Raw genomic sequence first — 23,419 nt, forward strand, 5'->3', positions numbered from 1 at the left:
GTGATCTTTTTTTTACTAGCTGTTGGCATACATGTAAGATGAAGTTGATGTCATTTCTCTTTTTGTATAGGCCAGTACATCATTAACATTGCATACAGAAGAAAGACCAGCTACAAAATATATTGGTTGCCAGACTGAGCCCCCTGAAAGAAAGTGTTGGCACACAACTGTCTTCTAGGACTCTGCAATTATGGTCATTACCAAAAATATGATATGTAATATATATATATATATATATATATATATATATATATATATATATATATATATATATTTGTCTTGCATGAACTCCTGCGTTCTACAATCTAGAAAAGGGAGCTGACCAAGAAGACTGTCCTAAAGGATATTGCTAAACTCAGTCCCCACTACCATACGTCCTCTTTGGAGGCGTTCCATAGTGTCATTCTGCGGTTCGCACCCAAAAACGTGGTCTATCTATATCTGAAAATGCTGTGCAGGTAAATGAAACTGTGTTTATTCTTTGAGAATATTTGCCTATTCCTTGAAATTGTTTTGTCTGATTTTCTTTTTACTGTCCAAGACTCTACCTGGCTAGCCTGGGTGTTCCCATGCTGCCTTGTGCGCGATTTGATTCATGCTGCTAAGGCAGCCTGGAGACCATGGAGCAAATTTTCGCCTGAGATAGGGAACCAATCACAGAACAGGGGGGAAAGCAAGACGATGATGAGCTATGCACAGACGCATTTGATAGACATCCGTGGCACCCAATAAATGGATCTGGGCATTTTTTTCAAATACGAGAAAATTAACGTTTGGTTCCCAGACCACGTCTCATTGAGAAGTGGTGGCGCTAGCCAGGCTACTACCTAGCTGCACTGCATTATAATGAGAATGCTAATCGAGGACAAGCCACCACATCTTCAGGGGATCCTCTTTACAAACTGAGCTTTCCAAAATCCAGGAAGGGAGAGTGCAGAGCCAGACCAGTGAAGACAGACGCTACAGTGGGTCCCCGTTAAGTTTGGACGGGTTCCTTCAGGAATCACGATCCCCATTTTCTCAGCAGAAATGGCACAAATGGCAGTTGACACAAACAACCACAAGGTGTCACTTTGGAGTTCTGCCACTACTATTTTTGATGCGACTTGACTTACTGCTTCCATGATGCAGTTTCCAAGTCAGTAGAACAATCAGAGAAAGCTGAGCCATTACCAAACATATATGATAATACAATAGCGTGAGTTTATATATCTTATACCCTATTTGTCACGGTTACTTATAGATTTGATAGTGTAACGATAAGAGCATAAGAGACTTTCAGCGGGGGCACGGAAAATTAATTTGATCACGGTAGTTTAAGCTAACACTTGACAAAACATTCTAATATGAAAATGTAGATGCAATTGTTGTAAGATGGTGCAGCTCCTTTAAGAAAGCACCGTGCAAAAAAGTAGACGTGCTGGAGCGAGTCATATTCAAAATGCAAAAAATAACACCGCAGATAAAACCAATTATCCTCATTCATTGCAACCGCAGCATGCCTGCTTGCCAACGTTTAAACAAAATATATCAAAGCACCTTTTGCGTTTGAATGTAACACGAAAAAATGTTTAAACAGCTGGACAAATGATTTAGCTAATTGATTATAGCCTGTACACCAGCAATTGTTGAACATTTGGAAAAAGATCGCTCAGCTGTTGCCACAGTCATAGGCAATGTAGAAACAACATGAGAGCAGTACACACTTCCCCGAATGTGGATGTTACACTGTCATAATCTACCACCAGCCTTTTGGCAAGTTGAAAAATAGATGACTTCTGTGAAATCTCTGCTTTAAAGCAAGACCTAAATGAGAGGAGTTGTGTTGGGAATGTCGGTGCAATGTCCATGCTATAATGGTCTGACAAACGTAGGCTACTGCCTTTTCAAGCAGTTCATCATCACCGGCGAGTTGAAGGATCATAGGACGTAAAGACTCAAACACATAACAAGTTTCCCGCATGCTTGCACATCTTTGGGAGAGCTGACTGATTATGATGTCCAGAGTTGCATTAAATACCTGCACTTTTAAGTATCTCTCTGCATCGGTTAAGCGTTTATCTTCCGATAGTTCGTCAAAGTGACGCTTCACTCTTCACATTTTCAAATGTACTCTGAACCCCCATTTATTTGCGAGTGTCTGCGCTGTAGCCTTGGCCTGGCCAAAGGCACGCAGGTAGTCAGAAAGGACCGGTATAGAATTTTCCAGCAATTGCATTGCGGGGGTAGCGACGGAGGTCACAGACCCTGGTGCGACTGCACTTGCTGCACCTACTAGGCCTAGTTACGCCACTGCGTGGAGCGCTAATGTGTCTACTGTAAATCATTCATGTGTGAAAGTCATTAGGCTGGAAGCGCTAATGTGTCTAAGCTCATTAGTCTACTTTCAATAGGCCTACTGTACAGCCTGAGGGGGAACATAACCTATAGCCTAGGCTACTGTAGAGTAGGCCTACAGTAGGCTACTGTAGGCTAAACAATCAGTTGTGAAAGTCTGCAACGAAAGTTTCCTAATGGAAGCGCTAACGTGTCTATTGAGCTCATTAGCCTACTTTCAATAGGCCTACTGTACAGCCTGAGAGGGGGAACATAGCCTACTGTAGAGTAAACAATCAGTTTACTTAGTTACATTTGTTTAGTTAAATCCAGTTTTCTACTCTATCTCCATTATATGCTTAGCCTATAGAAAGACATTCAAAATGTGTGAAAGTCATTAGTCTGGAAGCGTGTCTACTGTCAGTGACTAATGCGAGAAGCGGGTTCTGTGTTGTAGGCTATGCATTTTTCCGACACTTGGCTGCAAGCTCCCCTCCCCCACCCCCTTCTTTCACAAGCAGTGCAGCTTTCTGAAGCGGTGCCTTTTGAAGCTAATGTAACAAATACCACCAATATTGTTGTGTGGCAATAAAAGTTTCCAGGGTTTGCGCAAGTAGCCTAAATAGGCCTATATAAATAAATTAAGGACATACAATCCTTAAAGCTTAACGTAGCCTACATGTAGATTAATGTCCCAAAACGTCAACAAGTCGTTTTATGCGCTCATTATATATGGATTTCTATGAAACGCCACGAAAACATGCGTGCGCAACCAAGAGGCAGAAAGCACCATAGAACAGCATAGAGCAATGCAAAAGAATAAAATGAGTTTTTGTGCTGACAACTGCACCAATTCGAAATCACGATGGTTAGAGAACGTTAAATATGTTCAATATCCCTAACGGAATGCATGTCTTCGCCAAAAATGACAATATACTATGTTATGTTAATAATGCAAATGAACGGCACACTTTGAAATATAGTCGGAAATGAGATGTTATCATCATTGAGACAACAGGGGTATACAATAAAATCCGATTGTAGCTTACAGCAGCCGACTATTTAGGTTAACCCTTTAGGCGCCAGAGGTTTTTTTCCGAAACGATCAATTTTGACATCTTCATTTCAAAAGGCTATATCTTAAAAGTGATAAGAGATAGAGACTTTCTGTAAATTAGAGAAATATTAAGGATGACCCAAAGTGTATGTAGAGATTAAATGTTTATATCTAATTTGCATATTATGACGTCATATGGTGGCGGCCATCTTGGATTATAGAATTTTCATGAAAAGTTGCATGTTTGAATGATAAATGCACCACTTCTTTCCCCCCAAAATGTCCCTCACCTTCTGAATGCTATATTGCACAATACTGAATGCTCAGGTAAATAGTAAGTAGTGAACAAACTGTGTAAATCATTACTAATAAATGGCAGAAACAAACCAAATGCATGTAGCGGTAGACTGGCCTTTTGCTGTAGAGATTTTCCATTTACTACATACAGTAGGCACTCTGATTCCATGTATGGGGCACATATATATTATTCAGATGACACACAAACACAAGTAGACAAGACCTGTTTAGTTCAAAAGCTCATTTGCCACGGCAAGGCACAGATCAGGAGTGAGATGACGAGACAAGACAAGAGACAATGTTAGTATTTTTTTTCTTTTTGTTGATGTTTTTTTGTTTTTTTTTCTTAGCTGACAAAGACACACACATCACAAGGACATGAACACACAAAAAGGAACACATAGTGTACTGTATGTCCTAAATGATCAGGGAAGTAGATAGCAAATCAACAGTGTAAATCATTAGGCTACTAAATGGCTGACTTTTTTTTTTTTATGTAGCAGGCCTTTTGCTGTAGAGATAATGACTCCCTATCCCTATCCATACAGGGCCGGCATTCCCATCATCTTGTGATAGACTATGCATGACCTAATGTGTGTGTGTGTGTGTGTGTGTGTGTGTGGGAGAGGGAGAGAGCGTGTCACCACCTCCACCATGCGAGCAGCATGGCCAGATCTGCCTCGCGCGCGCCGAGTGGAGAGAATTTGCGCAGCTCGGACTAGGCCTACTGTCATTCTCATTGCGACTCCCCACACTGCCACTACGTTCCCCCCTAACTGTCCTATGAGCACTTCGACCTCGTCTAACATACCCAGTGGCATTAGACAAAGGCTCCACCACGTTACTGTCGCCGCGATTGTGGAGAGGCACACGTTCAGAAGACAGAAGCTAGCGCTATGGATATTAGGCTACCTCCAGCCTCGTTCGCCACACCACTAACACCCTGCTAACTTCCCGATGAACACTCCGAACCTGTGAAACATTATTCCCACCAGTGACATTGGGCAAACGATTCAACGTTTGTGCTTGGTGTAAGCTAAACTATGGAGTAAACTCTCACTTTGTCCAGCTGCATCATTGCAAGGCAGGGACGCATCTGAAGCCTCACTAAACGAATCACCGTCATTTTCTGAAGGCAGATATTCCCCTTCAGAATCAGGGTCCGCGAATAGAAGACCCAACACTTCATTTCAGGTAAACTTTTTTGATGCCATTAGACGATAATCTAATGCAAATACTCGCTGACGTTGACAATATCGCTCTGACAAAGTGGCTCACACGCACACTAGCTCCGGTATTTCATACACTGATTCACTGCGCTGTAGCTAGAAAGTTTTGTTTAAAGCGTGTCCTTTTTTCGACTCGGGGATGACGTATGACATGTCTGCCATCTAGTGGAGTGGAAGTCGAACGAAATATGACACCCTATTTGACTAAATCGGCCGTTTTATTCAGTACCGCATCTTGTCGACTATAGTCGCCTGTGGCGCCTAGAGGGTTAAGTTTATAACGTTGTGGACGGCCACCAAGCGTCTTCTGCCCCACGGCTGCGGCACAGTCTTGAGTGACCGGATTCGTTTTCCTTTGTCATATGAATGCTGTCATTTTGTTAACTTTACTGTTAAGGAGATGCTGTAGGCAAAGGCTATATTTCAACCTCGTTAGTGTCAGAACTATTCACAAGGTTTCTGGGCAGCATTTTTATGTTCTGTTAGCAAGCGAACTTCTCATGACTACCGACAAAGTAGCCTACTGCCAGCTGACGAAGCTCTCATTTTAAAACATTACTGAGAGACAGGCACTATACAATCAAGAAATCTTGCCACTGAATCCAAAACTATGTTTAACATTATGTACAAAGCTTAGGCTACAGTGGATTAGCATGTTGCAGGGGCTGCTAAAAACAGAGAAACGCACTGAAAACTCGGCCAATCACAGCCCTTGCTGTCGAATGCGCCGTCCAGTTCGACCGTTGAACGCCACAGCGGACTATGCTGCCCCCAAGCGGCTGCAGTTGTACTTACATGTCACCCAGCTGCGTGAATCACCATTATCGTGAATGAAGTGTCAATTTTTAACGGGGACCCTCTGTACATTCCGTAAGTTCCGTAAACAAACATTTACATTGTACATGACAAAGTACTGCAACAGTGCTTTCAACACAACAACAACAGTGCTTAAAACCAAACAAACTCACTTAAATACCTGAGAAACTACAAAATTTCACGTGCAAAATGTCAATATGAACAGTTGTTGAATAATGTAGTAAATTATACTAGTGATTCACTTTTTTGTGTGTATGTGTATCGCACAGGGTATGTTGATGGACATGATCATGGAGAAAGTCTTTGTTGACCCATCATCGTAAGGAGACGAGATTCTGAAGATAAACATCCCGCCGGACCTGTCTTCACAATATGAGCATCCAGACAAGGAGGAGGTCATCGCCAGCTATGTCTCAAGATTCAATCAAGGGGCGGGAGTTTGAAGCCTACATATCTTCCATGGATGTAAGGAAACTCCCGTCACGACACATGAGGGGATCACTACCCGTATCTTTCTACCAAGGAAGCCCCAGCACCAGCTCACAAAACTTCTGTAGGCTTAATACCTGTAACGACTGAGAAAAATGAACATTGCTAGTCAACAGGTTTTATAATGTATGTCTAATTTGGATTCAGTGAATCCTTCAATACTGTATTTTTATGTACAATGACAGTGGTAAATAAATGTTTATTGCATGTGTAAAATGCTTCATGTGAATTTGTGTAATATACAGTTTGCTAAGGAAATACTTGGCTATAAGTTCAAGAAAAAAAATCTGAAATAGAGGCTTTGGCAGACTATATTTGCTTTATTATGTTGTATGAACAGTGAATGTAAGTAGGTTATTACAGATAACTCACTGCTCTATTCCCCGTAACTGTAAAGGACCGTAGTCAGCCCTGTAAATGTTGCATGCATTCTGCAGGTTTAGAACCTGTTTGCCTATCATACATGGAGGCCTTTCATCCAGCTGCTGCAGCTGTCTTGTAACCTATTATGCATAACATAAGGTAAGTATCTGCAGTGGCATCTTGTCTGCACTCATATATTAAGTATAGGAAAGATCATGTTACCTGTGGTACCTCCTGGCAGCATAAGTTCTCGGGCTCTGACGGCATTGTTGCACAATTTCCACATGTGCACCTAAACAAATAAATACGAAAGGAGTCATGCATGAATAAAGCTAAAGAAATAATAAACCTGGTATTTTTTACCCAATAATAGCACCCACGATTACATTTGAACGAGCGTGCTCCAGCTAGCTAGTACTTCTCAGCCTGACGTAATTAGGTGAATGGTAAGTGGTGCTAGGCTAGACTTTCTTAAGTTTACAATACGAACACACCAGTATATACCAATATATCAAGCGCATACATGCAAGTCTCATAAGTATGACAGAAAAATACTACTGTACTTTAGGAACACTCAGTCTGTAGAGCAATGGTGTCGGAGCCCTCCCTAATTTTACTGTGAAAAACTAACGTTATTTAAAGTTAGAGCAGGTTACAGGATCTGCCTAGTTTACTACTGTGTGAATACAAATTCATTAAGTTGAATAAATAATTAATAATTCATAATAGTGCCTGACCTGGCACTAACGTTAGCTAACGTTATAGCTATCGATAGCTAGACTAGCCTAACATTAGCTTTCACGGGCTAAACACTGACTATCTAAGTTTAAAAAAAATAGAAAGTTTCACTAACGATTCAGAAGCGTCTTGCTGAATTCTCTGAGTCTCGGGTAGTGCAGGAGACTCCCCTCCTTCAGGATCAGATTCTGGTTCGAACATGTATGGTTGAACTACTGCCGCCATGTCCATGTGAAAGTTAACATAGTAGTAGTGGTAAGAGTCAGTGGGGCGTGGGCAAAGATTCTAGAAGCTTTGGGCGTGGCCAAATTAGCTGCAGATCATGAATATGTAATGAGCAGCAGAAAACAGCTTCTGGAAGGGGCTGAAACAGAGAGTAATAGTAGGTAACAATCGTTTCCTACACGCTATTTCCACCAAACAACTTCAGAAACATGTTTTCTGGAACTCAAAGACCTATTTGAACTTGTTGAAAAATAGTCAAAATATGGGCACTTTAACTACAGCCTAAAATTAGAGGAGTGTTGACGCTGCAGTTCAGCACGTGCGTGTGTGTTTGTGCGTCTTGGCATACATGCTGGACGTGACATTGGGGGTGTGGCTGCATCGTCGATTCTACTTGTAAGTTCAAAGTTCGAGATTGAGATGTAATTTCGATCGATTTCGATATAAAATCGAAATCGTGACACCCTTACACTGAACCCAATCACAACCCTAAGGCACAATGATGCTGTATCCACTTTGTATGTCTTTGCATTCTCTGTCAGTCTGTCTTACAAATAGCATCTACTGCATTACACAGGCATGTAACAGTGGTTATTACCCAAGGGCAGAAAATAACTGCATGGATACAGTCACTATGGCGTTTTTGTTACCGTACAGTCAATCCTCGCATGTCTGACAGAATACAATTTACTGAATCTATAAAGGGAATTAAATGACATGGGTTGGGGGAACACATAAAAAAGGATGTTGTCAATGTGTGTTTGTGTGTGTGTCTGTGTCTCTTTCTCTGTGAGGTGGCCTTTGAGTGGTGGAGTGTTTTTTTTTTTTCAAACATGTATGTTGGTGTTGTGTAAAATGAACAGTGCAGTATAGCATGCTGGTAGAAATTAAATTACCATGGTGAGACAGATCATTCTCAAATGCAATTTCAGCTAATGCATTTCCCTTGTCCACACAATGGCATGTGCGGATGAAGTTACAGGACACAGACGTATCTGCATGGCCTCTATTGATGACATGATTTGATTCTCGGGCAGTATTCACAGTTGAACAAACATTCCCGTCAAACTCAGAACGGAGTTGTTTAGAAATTCAATGGTACAGTAGCTGTTAAGACTCTGTAAAAGTTACAGCACAAGAGGCTCTTTTAGAGAGCCACAGACTTTTAATTTACAATAATTTACAATCCGTTGAAAGACTTCAGTATGACCGGAGGCAAGTGTGATTCACTGATATTAATATTAGCTTAGCTGTGCTAGATAGACTTGCATGCATGTTACAAGGACACTGGGCCATGTCATGTAAGGAACATGGTGCTGCCAAAAAACAGAAACAGCCTACATTGCAGAGCTACTTCAACTGTATTATTATATAGTGAATAAATGTTACACTAGCTACTGTGCACAGCCCCATGCTTCTCTGACGTGACGAAGCTAGCACGTTATTAGCAGCGGTTAGCTAACTATGCTAACGTTAGTTAAGTCTCCTCCAAGTGACAATCATTTTATATACAATGCTGGCAGTGCTGAAAACAATTAACATCCTTATTTATCTTACTTACATTGAGTTGACTGTGTGGCTTAATCCACAGATGTGGTGGAGCACCGTTTCGTTGTGGTTTGCTAAGGATAGTTGTTGTTTTTAGATTGTTAATTCATTGTTGTGTTTAGATTGTTAATTCATTGTTGTTTGGCTACAAAGTGAACTCAGCTTGTTTCCCAATTACAAAGCCTGGACACACCCACACAGAATGGACCGCCAGAGGAGTGTAAGGACTACTGATTGAATCATCCTTTATCAACGACCATCCAGTCCCTCCACACCCAAGAGGCCATGCTGACCTCACCTGCAGAAGATCCTCCTTTTATGGGGGTGAGAGGCCTCGCCATAAGCTGCCCTTCTCTCGGAACCAGACAGAAAAAACAAAGCTACAGACCTTAATAACATTACCTAACACAGTGATAACATTCACGTTACAGACCTTATAATGTTACCTAACACAGTGATAACATTCACGTTACAGACCTTATAATGTTAGCACAGTGATAACATTTCCATATTCCAAATGACGTCCTGTAATAAGGTCATTAGTTGAACCCTACTTATTGATCTGCTTTAGGATGAACACAGTTGTATACCAAATAAGCCCTTCATGATGATGATCATGAGGCAACAAAATCATTTTTTTCAGAACAACTGGCCCTAACCAAACACTCGGGGGAAGAACAGTTTATCATTAATGGAGAAATTATTTTGAATCTAATGTCATAATCCCACAACATCGGTGCACAATTTAAAAGTAAGACTCATGAAAGCTAAAGACTTATATGTGCTTAAGGTTGGCTTGATGTTTTTGTTTGGCAGTTTTACTACATGCCTGAAAGTGTTTTGGTGCGGCTGTTGAGTGATTTCAGTAATCTCCTCAAAATTAGAGGCGATTACTGTTAATTAAAGAAGCCAATCCATTTAATTATGTGAGAGTGAAGGCAGTGGGTGATAGGCCACTCTCAGATGCAATTTTAATCTGTTACAGCAACTTTCTGTACTTCATTTTACACTCCAGACGTGATTCATCATCCTGGCCCAACCGTACTTACGTTGTCATCACATGAACACATTAGCCATTTAGTGCTCAACTATTGATCACACCAGTTCGGCTCAATCTCTTCTGCATTAGGAATGTGTGTGTGTTCGTGTGCGTGTGTTTGTATTGTTACTGTATGTCAGTCCAGTTTTATCGGTCCTGGAAGCTTATAAAAAATAATCATCTCTGGGCATGTTTGGTGAGCAGGGAGAATCCTATCAGTAATAATGAAAGCCATACTGTACAGTACAGCACAGACTCGGTGTTCCTGAGCCCCAGACTCCTCTAACATGTACTATTCACACCATGATCTGTGAACAGGGCAAACAGAAACAAACCTCACGGACAACAGTACAAGACCAAGACCGTATGTGGAATCTGCCACTCTGCACCCAGCATAATTGATGCCATAGCTCCTGTGCACACGGACTGCACACTAGACGTGTGTGTGTGTGTATTATGACCTGGTGTGCTTGTGTTGTCCCTGCTGAAAAAAAAACAGCTAGAAATCAGCTTATGCTGGTAGCTGGATTTAGCTGGTTTTAGCTGATCTTTGCTGGTTTTCATCCAGTTCTTGCTGGTCTTTGCTGGTGTAGCTGGTTGGGCCACCAGCTGGATATGCTGGCGTGACTTGTGGGATACAGCTGGTGCAAGATGGTCATGCTGGTGACCAGCCTGTCAAGTTGGTCATGCTGGTTTGCTAGAATGACCAACATAAGCTGGCATGGCCAGTTATACAGCACTATAGACCAGCAACACCGACCAGGTGGTACGACAAGCAAAACCAGCTGAACTACCGTCTGCTCTATGCGCTGCAGTGTCAGAGGGGCTGTTCCCGTCCTCTGGAGCTCTGCTCTATGCGCTGTTCCGTCATTTGCCGTCATGCCAGAGTGAAAGGCTGGCATGGCCTTGACGCAGGCCTCGTGGTTAGGCCTTGTTTTTCAGACTATGTTGTTAGTTTGCCACTTTTGTGTCTGATTGGACATTGCTATTGGAGTCAATCTTTCTGTTATAAATTCACCTTTTTTGTAAATAAACACCTTAAAATTGATCACTATTTTGGTTCATCCACCTTTTTAGGTGTGTGTGTGTGCGTATTGATGCCATTGCTCCGGTGCACGCGGGCTGCATGTTGACCTTCCCAGGTGATTCTCCTTCCCAGGTGTTTTTCCTTTGCCTTGCGTGGCACTGATGAGGGAACAAGAGCACTAGCGAGCTCTGAATTCATGCCCATCCTCATGAATGCGATATGAACGCCCCAATATTCGACTTTATTATTGAGCGTCTACTTCTTGAGGGCGAGGAGAGTGAGGTGTAAGGTGTGATGAGAGTTAATCAAGTGGATCAGATGGAGCTGTAAGAGTGAGAGGCAGCACTCAGCCTCGCTCATCAACCCTCCAACGCAAATTATGCAAATGTGCTAATGGCGTTTATGGAGCCGGGGGTGGCGCCTTGCATCGGCATCTCACATTTTCCTCCTCCCATAATGCAATGTTTCACGCCTCGCCTGAGGCATTAGTGGTCTCTCACTTGGTCACTTGGCACCAAAAAGGAACGTGGCATTGCGTGCCTTTAGCGCAGCGGGCATTTTATGCCTTTAGCGCAGTGGGACTAAGAGTCTAAGACCTAGTAAATACAGGATGTCTACAGTCATAATATACACATTCACACAATCAATCATGCAATCAAGCGAGCAGCAAAAAGGATATAGAACCAGATGAATGCAATAAGACAAATCATAACACTTTTTTTATTAATTTAGAAAAATCATATGCAAGTAGACAGCTACAGGCCATAGAACCAGATGGATACAAGAAGATTGCATTGAATCCTTGCATTTATTTAAAATCGTATGCAAGGAGACAGTGACGATATCTAGAACCAGGTGAACCACAGGAGGACAGTAGTCACACTATTCACACATGACATTATGCAAGGGAACGGGAAGCAAGACTACATTTATGACATTCATATTCATTTAACAAATCCTATGCATGGAAACAACAACATAGATCTAGGTAAACATACAAGATAGATAGATAGATAGATAGATGACTTTATTCATCCCCAAAGGGAAATTATGGTGTTAGGTGCAGTCATACCAAAATTCAACATTCACCATTAAGAAATCATAGGGAACAAATGCCATCAGCAGCAACAATACAGCAATTCTTTGTTTTTAAATATGCTGTATTTAAACATGAGCCCGGTTATCATTCTGAGAAGTGGCCTTGTCTGGACTGGGCATGGGTCTGAGCGCTGGGGTCATTTAAAGCGTTGCTCTTGTTCACTGTGCCACGCTCAGAGCCCTGGGGTCATTTAAAGCGTTGCTCTTGTCCACTGCGCCATGTGACAGCTTTGAATTTTGAGGGTATGCAAAGTGACCGCGGGGCCCAGGATGGAAGTCCCTGTGTGGGATCGGAATGCTTTTCCGTCCTCTCTCTTCAGCGGGAACACCGGGCAGTGTGCTGCCACCACCACCAACGCCACCGACTCGTAATCCAGCAGATAAGACAGGGATGGAGGCAGGGGCCGGGGGGGGGCGGACAGGCTTGGTGGGCTCTGGGGGCTCCGGCGCGAGCTGAAGGTTAACACCAGGGGTGACTAAGCTGACATTTCACTCAGGGACAAAAGAGTCATGATCTAATAAAAGACCACCGGGCTGTGCCCCACATTTCTTTCACGAGCGGCTCTGATGCCCTGGAGATCTCCGGCCGTCATGTCCAATTGGCCCTGCACAATCGGCCCCGCACAATTGACAAATGGCCCCTTGAAGCCTTTCAGCTCCAGCCCATAAGAGCAGCATGTAATGAGCTAGAGATGGCATATGTGCTGCTCTACAGGTTTATAGAGGAGAGATGGCATATGTGATGCTCTACAGGTTTATAGAGGAGAGATGGCATATGTGATGCTCTACAAGTTTGAACAGGAGAGATGGCTTATGTGACACGTTTATAGAGGAGAGATGGCATATGTGCTGCTCTACACGTTTATAGAGGATAGATGGCATATGTGCTATACACATTTATAGAGGAGAGATGGCATATGTGCTGCTCTACAAGTTTAGGAGAGAAATTGTAAGCTTTTTGTCAGAAGGATTTATTACTAGGTTTAGGAATGTAATTGAATGCTGATTAGAAGACAATGCACCGAACCTTAGAAGCACAGTATTACATCTGGTCTATATACTGTCTCACAGCATGGGGGATTGAAGAGGAAGATGCAAGAGCAAATGGATAATATTCAGGACACGTGAGATGTAAATCCCTGATATAGTCACAAGATCTGGGACCAGCGGTTTCCAGCGCTGTCACAGTCATGCTGTGTTCAAGAGCGTGTGGTAGGTCTACATCCAGTAGTATCATCTTTTAATTTAACGTCTTAAATGGTAAGAGACATGGACGTCTCTAGGATTGAAAGACAGGGGGGCGCTTAGCCCCCAGGGTTGTAGATAAAATGTCATCACACCTTAAAAGGGCTTCAATGAATTGTACAGTAGGTACCATTTGAGGCCTAGGCTATTTTTAGTGTAGGCCTAATTTTACTTTTACAGTAAGCTCATTGTAAGGGCCATCTGTTATACTAGGCTATATAGTTTTCAAGACAGTATAGGCTACCTATATCTGGGAAAGTATATGATGTGATCATGCTTGTAATAATAATATACAATACAAAACATTAAGATTTCTATAGTTATTTTTTGTAAGGGGTTACTCATAAGTGAAGTGAAACCTGACTAAGAGAACACTGACTAGACTTGCAGAATAATCCTCTGTTGAGCCATCGCTGACTGGATGTGAAAGTTGCAGAATACCATGGAACCATTTGATCAGTGCTCTTTTTAAGTTGAACTAGGGCAGTTCTTAACTATAGCTACTACAAACTACTGTTAACTTATGTGATCATTCAATAATGAAACAATCATCAAACAATATTCAAACCTAAACAATTGCACTCTAGACTAAGCTATGACCCTTTTTAACCAGATAAGTCATATATTAGTCCTTTGAGGCCTAGGCTATTTTCAGTGTAATTTTACTATTAAGCTCTTTGGTCATTGTAAGGGTAATCTATTATGCTAGGCTATATATACATTTTTAAGACATTATAGGCTACCCATACTGTGATGTGATCATACTTATGGCAGCCTATGTCAAGTAAATTCTTTCATGTCACCTGAAGCATGATGGTAGAAATATCTATCCAAAGCTCAGTTAATCTGTGCATGTCATGACCAACTTTTGATTCTTTGATATGGAAACCAAGTTCCTTATTTTGGGCTATAACATTAGAATTTCAGCTCAAAGTTGTAGAAATTTGCTGCAATTTCAAAACTCAGGAACGGCTTACTGTACAGAAGAATGCTTCATGTTGTCGTGTCCGGTAAGCTCTGCTGTATATTCTTATGGTTTGCCCTGTATTGAGAGACGCGTTCGTGAGATATACCATCGAGAGTAATGGGTGGAGATGGTGGAAGCGCATTGTGCAGAATGGAAATATGCTAATTTTCATGTGTCAAATTCATTTCATGTGTCCAACGTTAATTTTGTCGCGAACTGTTTATTATAGCACCTAGCCGCTAATATCATTGGATAGCTCCAGTTCCATTCTTTCATGTGACATTTGTGTGAGATAAGTATTCAGCAATTTAACAGAGAATAATGGATGTGAATTTGGACGCATATTATTAGCCTACTATATATTTTTAGGGGGGCTTTTGATCATCTTACGACGTCCCTGGAATGAGATTGCATAGGGTTGGATAATGAGCGTTGTTTAAGATTACATTACAATGCCAGGCACCTTCAGATATGAGAGACCCCCTCAGATTTTTGACTTTGTTGCTTTCATGGGAGCCAGTCCTCACTCTATGGGAGCTCGGCTCCCTCTGGCTCCCACGTAATTCTAGCACTGCGTGCCGCTAAGCGCGATATGACAGCATTAACTCACAAGTTCATTCTCCTGCGTCTTTGGCTTATATAAATGGGAATGGCTTTTGAGTGATGCCCGGTGGCAGGCCTTTGTGTCTGGGGAGGAGAGAGGAGAGGAGAGATGGGGATGGGGGGGTCAGGGGATCTCTGGACAGAGTGGGGTCCGGCCAGGCTTAATGGATCCTGCAGTTGGTGTTGGGTTTTAGGCGAGGTCATGTCCATGGCTAAAAACAACAGCTGAGGACAATAGGGCTGGTGACCTCATGGCACAAGCACAGTCTATTTCAGATTTCTTCCTTTTAAAGAGTGTCGGTCTCTCGGTGTGTCTGTGTGTGTGTGTGTGAGAGAGAGAGAAAGAGAGAGTGTGTGTGTCTCCGTGAGTGTCTGTATGTGTCTATTCTTTTGTCTCGGTGTTTAGGTGTACAATATCTTTGTCTGTGTGTGTGTGTTTGTGTGTGTGTGTGTGTGTCTCCCATGTGGGATGCTTCCCTCCCAAAGCACAACAATATAAAAGCTTTAGCCGAGGCTTTGGCCAGCCGTGCTTTGAACAGCCTCCGTCCCTGTTCCTTTCTCTATCTCTCCAACTCCCCGTCCACCCATCCATCCATCCAGGGAGCTCACATCGGGAGGATTCAGAAATCTCCATCGGCACCAAATCCAGCAGCAGCCCCAGCAGCAACACCAGCACCACAACCAGCAGCAGCACCATGGCCCCAAAGAAGGTGGAACCACCCAAGAAGCCGGAGCCCAAAAAGCCCGAACCCAAGAAGGACGCTCCTGCCGCTGCCAAACCGGCCGCCGCTGCCCCCGCTGCCCCAGAGCCAGAGAAGCCCAAGGAGCCGGACTTCGACCCCAAGAGCATCACGCTGAGCTTCACAGCCGACCAGATCGAGGAGTTCAAGGAGGCCTTCCAGCTGTTTGACCGCACGCCCGGCGGCGAGATGAAGATCACCTTCGCGCAGTGCGGCGACGTGATGCGCGCCTTGGGTCAGAACCCGACCAACGCCGACGTGCTGAAGGTCCTGGGCAAGCCCAGGCCGGAGGAGATGAGCAGCAAGATGGTGGACTTTGAGACCTTTCTGCCCATGCTGCAGCACATCTCCCGCTCGAAGGACCAGGGCAACTTCGAGGACTTTGTGGAGGGGCTGCGCGTCTTCGACAAGGAGGGCAACGGCACCATCATGGGCGCCGAGCTGCGGCACGTGCTGGCCACCCTCGGGGAGAGGATGACCGAGGACGAGGTGGACCGGCTGATGTCCGGTCAGGAGGACGCCAACGGCTGCATCAACTACGCTTCGTTCGTCAAGCACATCCTATCAGGGTGAGATGACTTGAGACTTGCGCACAAAAACAAGACAAAACCAAAAAAATGGACAAAACTGAATTGTGGGTTTTGAATTAATCTGATGTCACTTTGTAACTGGACACAGTTTTTTTTGTTGGTGAAATGGGAGAGCATGCCCTCCATGTGCATGTGATGCTGCACAAATTGTAATAAATAAGATGATCAGCTGTGAAATACTGGCCGTTTTTCGGAGTCGCACACAATGTAATCTGTGAAGTGTGAAAGCTAGTAATTACAAATACCCTCCATGCCACGCCAGGAATATGGAACTGGAATGTGGAATAATTATTTTGCTGGTTGTACATTCCAGTTCCAGGGGTGGTCACATGCATCAGAATGTACACAGATTATGTTGACGTTTTCTCTGGCGACTTCCAAGAACTGTAATCCTTGTGTATGCATTACAAATCACTAGATTTAATGAAACGGTAATGAAATGGTTTTATAGTCAAAGAGTGCTTTACATCCAAGGTTTCCCAGTGCCATTAAATAACAGCAGTGCTAACATTAACAACACATTACTCTGTCTCTGATTACTACTGCATCTTGAAAACCATGCTGTGCTCTTGGCCACAAATGAACATATTAGTGATGGGAAACTTTACCTTACCTGCTATAATTTACCTTCAAAAATGTATATATACATTTCACAGCACTGGAATAATTACGATAAATCACACAATTTGAAAAGTGTGTGTACGATTTATTCAAACACAAATCACTGTTGATGACTAATTAGTTCAGGGTTTAGATTTATGAGAAAATGACAGGGAGCTACACGGTTATTTTAAGCTTTAAACCGCGTTCATACCTCAAGCGCCATATATTTCTAAAACAGTGACCTTTGACCTCTGGACACATGCCAGGGAGCACAACACAGCAAAACACTGTCATGGCAGAAGATCTCCAGGATTTAGTTTCCCTGCTGCGGGTGTGTGTGTGTGTTGTCTATTTGGGGCACTGGCCCCTGCGCACCTGTCGGCATGTTGATGCATCTGAGGGAATGTAAGCCTTGTAATCCCTCTCAGAGCAGGAGGGCGGCCGGGATTCCCAGGAGCTCCAGGCCTTACACCCCACCCTGGCTTCATGGGGGGGCGCAGAGAATCCTCACACACACACACACACACACACACTCCTTCTTCCCATTATCAATCTGACACTCTGACACTGCCCTTCAACAGCAGTCTCTGCACTGTGATCCAACACGACCATACACACACACACACAGGCATAGCAGCTGCCTCTGCGTACACACACACACACACACACACATAGCAGCTGCCTCTGCGATACCTCTGTCCCAGAGCTGGCCCTGTGCTGGGACACCTCCGGTCCTGTTCCGGGGGACGACTCCGCACCAGAGGCAGCTCCTAGCTCTGCCTCCCAGGCTGCACACATGAACTTCACCCTCCCGCCCACACCGCACACACAGGCCAGAGGCCCACGGAGCGAGAGACGCTACTCAGCTCAGGAGGTGGGCAGGAAAAACACATCTCTCACATCAGAAAGACTCGGAGGGACTCGGGATCTGAGATGATGTGTCTTGGCACAGGGTGAAGAGCACTGATAGGAGGGTTGTTCACTAGCTAACGTTGGACTATAAGATGATATAAAAAAATAACATGAAGCTCAGCTTAGTGTTGATACTGATAGTCTTTGCAATCACCTGAGATAAAAACATATTTTATAAATATATAATACCTTTACAAAAAGTATGCGTGCATAAGACTGACACAACACTGTCATAGCCATGACACCTGGAACATTTATGAATGTTCATGACTGTTGTCATTAAGTGCCAATCTGTTTTTTGATATTGTTTGGGATGTCTTATTATGACAGCTTGGCATTAACTAAGATGACATAACCTGCCAACGGCTTTGTCATGACTACATGACATTAACCAAAACGGACTGAAATTCAACACAGACAATTTTAGTTAAGACATTAAGGAAATGAGACAGCTTACAGAAATGCGAAAGCCACTCTTTAATCAGGAGTGGCATCATTAAGCTCTATGATAGGTCGTGTTCCTTTTAGGGGCTCATGTGTTGCTATGGAAAGTCTGATTGAGTTTCACCTCTTTGGCTTCTCTGATAGCACCTTGGCCTGCAGAGAAAACGCTCCTGTGCACTGGCCATGACAGCAAACAAAGCTTGTTGACATAGCAGTCATCCACTGTTGTAGTGATGATGGTAGGCTACTCTTAAATAACTGGCCAGATAGTGTTCAACCCTGTGTGAGAATAACAATGTGCTATTTTGAAAAATAAAAAAATTATTCCAGCCTGAAATGTTTTGATTTTTTGCAATTTATCTAGCTTCGAAACACTTTTGAAAAGACTTGACTGTAACCATAACAACACTATTGAAAAGACTTGACTGTAACTAACAACACTATTGAAGAGACTTGACTGTAACCAAATAACAACACTATTAAAGAGACTTGACTGTACCCAAATAACAACACTATTGAAAAGACTTGCCTGTAACCATAACAACACTGATCGGAAGATCTCTGTGTTCCATTCAGATACTGTCACCAAAACTGGACTCAGTTCAAATGATCTCTAATAAACATGCATATCAGCATCGATGAGCATTGATCAGCGGTCACATTAAAGCAACACCAAAGAGTTTTTTGTACCTTAAAATAATCTGTTCAAAAATGTTTCAGTGGTTCATCAACTCGTAACAGGGTGAACGGCACTTCTGCATTCGCTTCGCGGCCCTCTATCGGCTATAACCGCACTATGTAAGTTTACTAGATCGGGTAGTGGATCTGTAGTTCAACGGAATGAGACAAAAGAAACTACAAATTTGACTTGCATGATGTCGCAGTACATCGTACTTTCATAAAATCATGCACACACATTTCTCCAGTAGTGTCTTCTTGTCCTCTGCCTCCTAACCAACATCCAAAGATAATTGTATATGACCAAATTACAGACACATTTAATTATCCAAAAGCATATGCAACATTTACAAATCGTAACAACACTAGGACATCCAATTAGAATTAAATCATATCTTGGGTTGGCTCGAATAGATTCCTGTTGGCAATGCATTCATGTCAACCACTTTTTGACATCCATTTAACATTTCTCAGAGGTAACGGATATTAGAACTGTGTCTTGGCTCCCTCCTGCAGTAGATATGTTTTGAGGTAAATTAAAAGTCATTGGAGAACTGTGATTGGTTTTGTATCAGTAAAGGGTTTGTGTGTGTGTGTGTGTTTGTGTGTTTGTGGGGGGGGTGCATCCTTTCCTAGTCAGTGGTTACCTCAAGGCAGAGGGCCTCATGCTTAAAATGCAAATGATGAGCCAGACGGTGAGGCTCACACACAGTATAACACACACACACACAGAGAGAGAGAGAGATAAAAGCACAAAACTCTCTCACACACACACACACCGAGAGTTAGAGAGAGAGAGAGAGAGAGTGAGATAAAAGCACAAAACTCACACAAACACAGGTCGGGATGTTGCATGGCACCATGAGATGTGATAGCTCTAAACTATACTGCAATGTTTTTTCTGAAATAAAATATGGCAGCCAAGAGTGGATGTAAACTTGTGACAGGACAAATATCCCTCATGCTGGAGATAACTTTTGTTTACATCCAGAACTTACTGTACATTGGGTGTCCAATTTAGGACATTGTAAAGTCTGATCTTCTGCTACTTAACACATCCCTCTAGCCCTCAGACCTGGTGAAATATTAACCTAATTCTGTCACATCATATGGCCAACTATAAAGATGCAATCTGCCTGTTCCCAGAATTAGCACAACACTTTGCAATGGTTAGCTTCTTACCTGTGACGATATGTTAACTTTAACGTCTCTTTCATTAGTAAGTGACTGACCTTTCTGGGTGCGTTTTGAGATGTCTGATGAAATTAGATGTTGTTGAACTGGCATCATTTATCCTGGTGCCACACACCTTGCATGTAGCTGTTCGCTTATTTCCACTCTGCACAAAGTTATCGTAACCAAAAATAATTATAAAAAGGCACAACTCCGAGAGGACTTGTCACCATGGTCAATGTATGTTTTTTTTTATCTGTGAGTGTGCACATAGTGCATTTGTTAAGTTGCACATTATGGCAAAGGAAGCATGCAGCTCGTCATACGTTTCCTAAAGCACACTGTATGCAGCAATAGAATAAAATACATGAATACATTTAGATTTGAAAAAAGTGATGATTGCATCAATACATTTAGATTTGAAAAAAGCGATGATTGCATGGAATACAGGATGTTCACGAGTCTCGAAGCTTTTGAGTACGAGTTCGAGTCAAGTCTGAAGTCTTTTGAGTGGAGTCGCAATTCAAGTCTGAAGTCACTGTTTTTGCGACTTAAGTCAAAATCGAGTCCCCATCTCTGACACATCTCATTATTATGATCTGTTGGAGGAAACATATCTTAAACCAAACTCAAATATCAATATCACCACACACATATGTTGTGTAACTTGTGATTTCATCATCGTGCATGCCTATAACATACATCAACTTGATGCAACTGGACACATCCTCAGTGATGTTCCCTGGCGTCATGGAGTGTTTCGGGTCTTTCAAGTATCATACTGTACACTCTCACCAAGGCGACCCAGCTGGGGTTGATCAGGGCCCAGCTTGTGTCCAGGTAGCGCTACCCCACCCATGGTTCTCCTTATCTACAGCCACCTTGAGGCAACCTCTGTTGCCTCAGTGACATCTTTGATGGCCCTTGGCTTACTGGGCCCTGTGATGCCCAGGATGTTGTAGGCCCTGCAGAGAGACTGGCCATTGAACCCTCTGCATCGCACCTCAATGCCCTGCAGAGAGACTGGCCATTGAACCCTCTGCATCGCACCTCAATGTGCTCACACCTCGCACACCACCCATTGTTCCAGCACTCCTCCACTAGCTCAGCGTATTTGGCCCTCTTCCCCTCATCGGCCTCCTCCATACAGTCCTCCCAGGGTCCGGCGAGTTCCAGGTGAACATTCTGCTTGGAGGTCTCCCAGGGTCCGTCAAGTTCTAGGAGAACGATCTGCTTGGAGGTCTCTGAGGTGAGTAGCATGTCAGGCCGCAGGGTTCTGGTTACGACACTTTCTGGAAATTTCAGTTGCTTCCCCAGGTCAACTTTCAACACCCAGTCTTGTGCTGTGGCTAGCATACAATATCTACATAATGCACATTTAATCAGGCACATTTATAATGTCAGAGATAAAAACAGTTAGGAAATGAACATATGGTGGGTTACCGCAGTGGCATGTATGTGATTTTATTTGTTTGTGTTGGGAAGAGAGTGGGAGAAGAAAAGAGGGAAAACAGGGGTGTGAGAGAGAGAGAGAGAGCGAGAGATGGGTGTGAGAGAGAGAGAGAGAGAGAGAGATGGGTGTGAGAGAGAGAGATGGGTGTGAGAGAGAGAGAGAGAGAGATGGGTGTGAGAGAGAGATGGGTGTGAGAGAGAGAGAGGGAGAGAGAGAGATGGGTGTGAGAGAGAGAGAGAGAGAGATGGGTGTGAGAGAGAGATTGCCAGATGTAAATTAAACAAATGAACGAGTCCACAGGGAGTGAAGTGAAGGTAGACGCGTCTCTGGGGAAGTGGACATATGGCCCTTATGTAGGCCAGCAACATGCTCCAGAAAACAACAATAAATAGAACCACCACCACCACTACAGTCATGAAACTAAGCACACTGCATGTGTGTGTGTGTGACTGTGTGTATGGCATGACCATGCTAACCCAGGCGAAAGGTATATTTGGTCTGACAGGTGAGTTCACTCCCTGCTGATGGTGCAGTTTGATTTGACCTGAATATGAACCCTCACTCTTGAGCCTGTCTTTCATATCAACAATCTCTCTCTCTCTCTCTCTCTCCCTCTCTCTACAACACACAGGTTCATATTAATACAGTTTGAAATATCATCTGTTCTTTTCTTTTACACATTTCATGGCTGTTTTCACTCCTCTCTCTCCCGACTGAAACTCTGACAAACATTAATCATGAAGGAACCAACTGGCAATGCTGCGTTTTGATTTAATTTCCCTTGCTGGTAGAAGAGGAAGTAAATGAAACTATCTTCTCATAACCTAACTGTGAAATCATAACGCTATGTGACCCACTGGGCCTTGATGAAGACAGGGCTCAAATTAATTGCCGTCCTCGTAGACACCTCTGTGGGATCTGCTTTGCCATGTCTGGGACATTGCAATGCTCTGTGTGTGCAGTGTTTCCCCTAGAATTTTTTCCAGCAGCGGTGCTGTTGATCGTAGGAAGACACCCCCCCCCCCCCCCCCCCCAAGAAAAGAGAACATTTTGAAAAAATGACTCCTTAAATGGTGACTTCGGGTGGATTTTGTGAAAGAAATGATCAGATTGAGTTACATATTATGACATAACCATCAACACAAGCATTTACAAAGCATGATTATTGCAGTACTTGAACAGGATTATTCATGTTTTTCTTTCACCTTTTTCATTTACATTATTAGTATTAGCCACTGTACAACTGTACACTGTAGGCCACTGTACAAACTATTACTATTTAGAATATACAGTGCTGTGCATAAGTTAAGACATTTATATATAATAACATTTATTTATTTATTTATTTACGATACATGATACATTAAAAAATAACTGATGTCCTATTTTTATAGCAGGATAGTATAGGATTATAGCAGATAAGTGTCTTGTATCATATCTATAATTTTGGTGAGCTCTACAGGAATTAGAAACTATCTCAGATGTACATTGTAAATGGTTGCGTATCCTACTCAAATTCAATTAAACCCACCAATAGGCTAGCTAGACCTTAGTTTCACAGCCTAGGTATGTTAGCAACACAGGGCTTGAAAGCATTGCCTGTATCACAAACTAAAACGAAACAATGCGTGGAATTTATCTGGGAATAGGCTACTGAAGGTACGGGCGAGCTATATCGCTGGCGTGTTTAATTTGGTTCCTTGGTTAACATACTGTAGCCTACGTTTTTTTTTTTTGCACAAAATTGCGTCTATAAATTAAATTTATAT

The 23,419-nt window shown here is 42.9% G+C and overlaps 1 protein-coding gene and 2 long non-coding RNA genes across 3 annotated transcripts; 2 read left to right on the forward strand and 1 right to left on the reverse strand.

Moving 5' to 3' along the window:
- Nucleotides 1–420: 420 nt before the first annotated feature.
- Nucleotides 421–6,220, forward strand: LOC121680209. The gene is made up of 5 exons (XR_006021601.1): nucleotides 421–458; nucleotides 557–561; nucleotides 832–965; nucleotides 5,775–5,778; nucleotides 5,985–6,220. It is a non-coding gene; the product is annotated as an uncharacterized LOC121680209 (long non-coding RNA).
- Nucleotides 6,176–6,632, reverse strand: LOC121680210. The gene is made up of 2 exons (XR_006021602.1): nucleotides 6,577–6,632; nucleotides 6,176–6,290 (listed from the first exon to the last, which is right to left on the reverse strand). It is a non-coding gene; the product is annotated as an uncharacterized LOC121680210 (long non-coding RNA).
- Nucleotides 6,633–15,498: 8,866 nt separating this feature from the next.
- On the forward strand, nucleotides 15,499–16,564 carry LOC121680759 (myosin light chain 4-like). Its single transcript, XM_042060288.1, has one exon. The coding sequence runs from the start codon at nucleotides 15,753–15,755 to the stop codon at nucleotides 16,368–16,370; it is 618 nt and encodes a 205-aa protein (XP_041916222.1). The 5' UTR covers nucleotides 15,499–15,752; the 3' UTR covers nucleotides 16,371–16,564.
- Nucleotides 16,565–23,419: the final 6,855 nt, after the last annotated feature.

Source organism: Alosa sapidissima, chromosome 13 (assembly GCF_018492685.1).
Source record: "Alosa sapidissima isolate fAloSap1 chromosome 13, fAloSap1.pri, whole genome shotgun sequence".
NCBI lineage: Eukaryota > Metazoa > Chordata > Actinopteri > Clupeiformes > Clupeidae > Alosa > Alosa sapidissima.

Bases quoted from the DNA above. Each gene is read 5' to 3' on its own strand.
- LOC121680759 (XM_042060288.1), top strand. From the start codon at position 15,753: ATGGCCCCAAAGAAGGTGGAACCACCCAAGAAGCCGGAGCCCAAAAAG.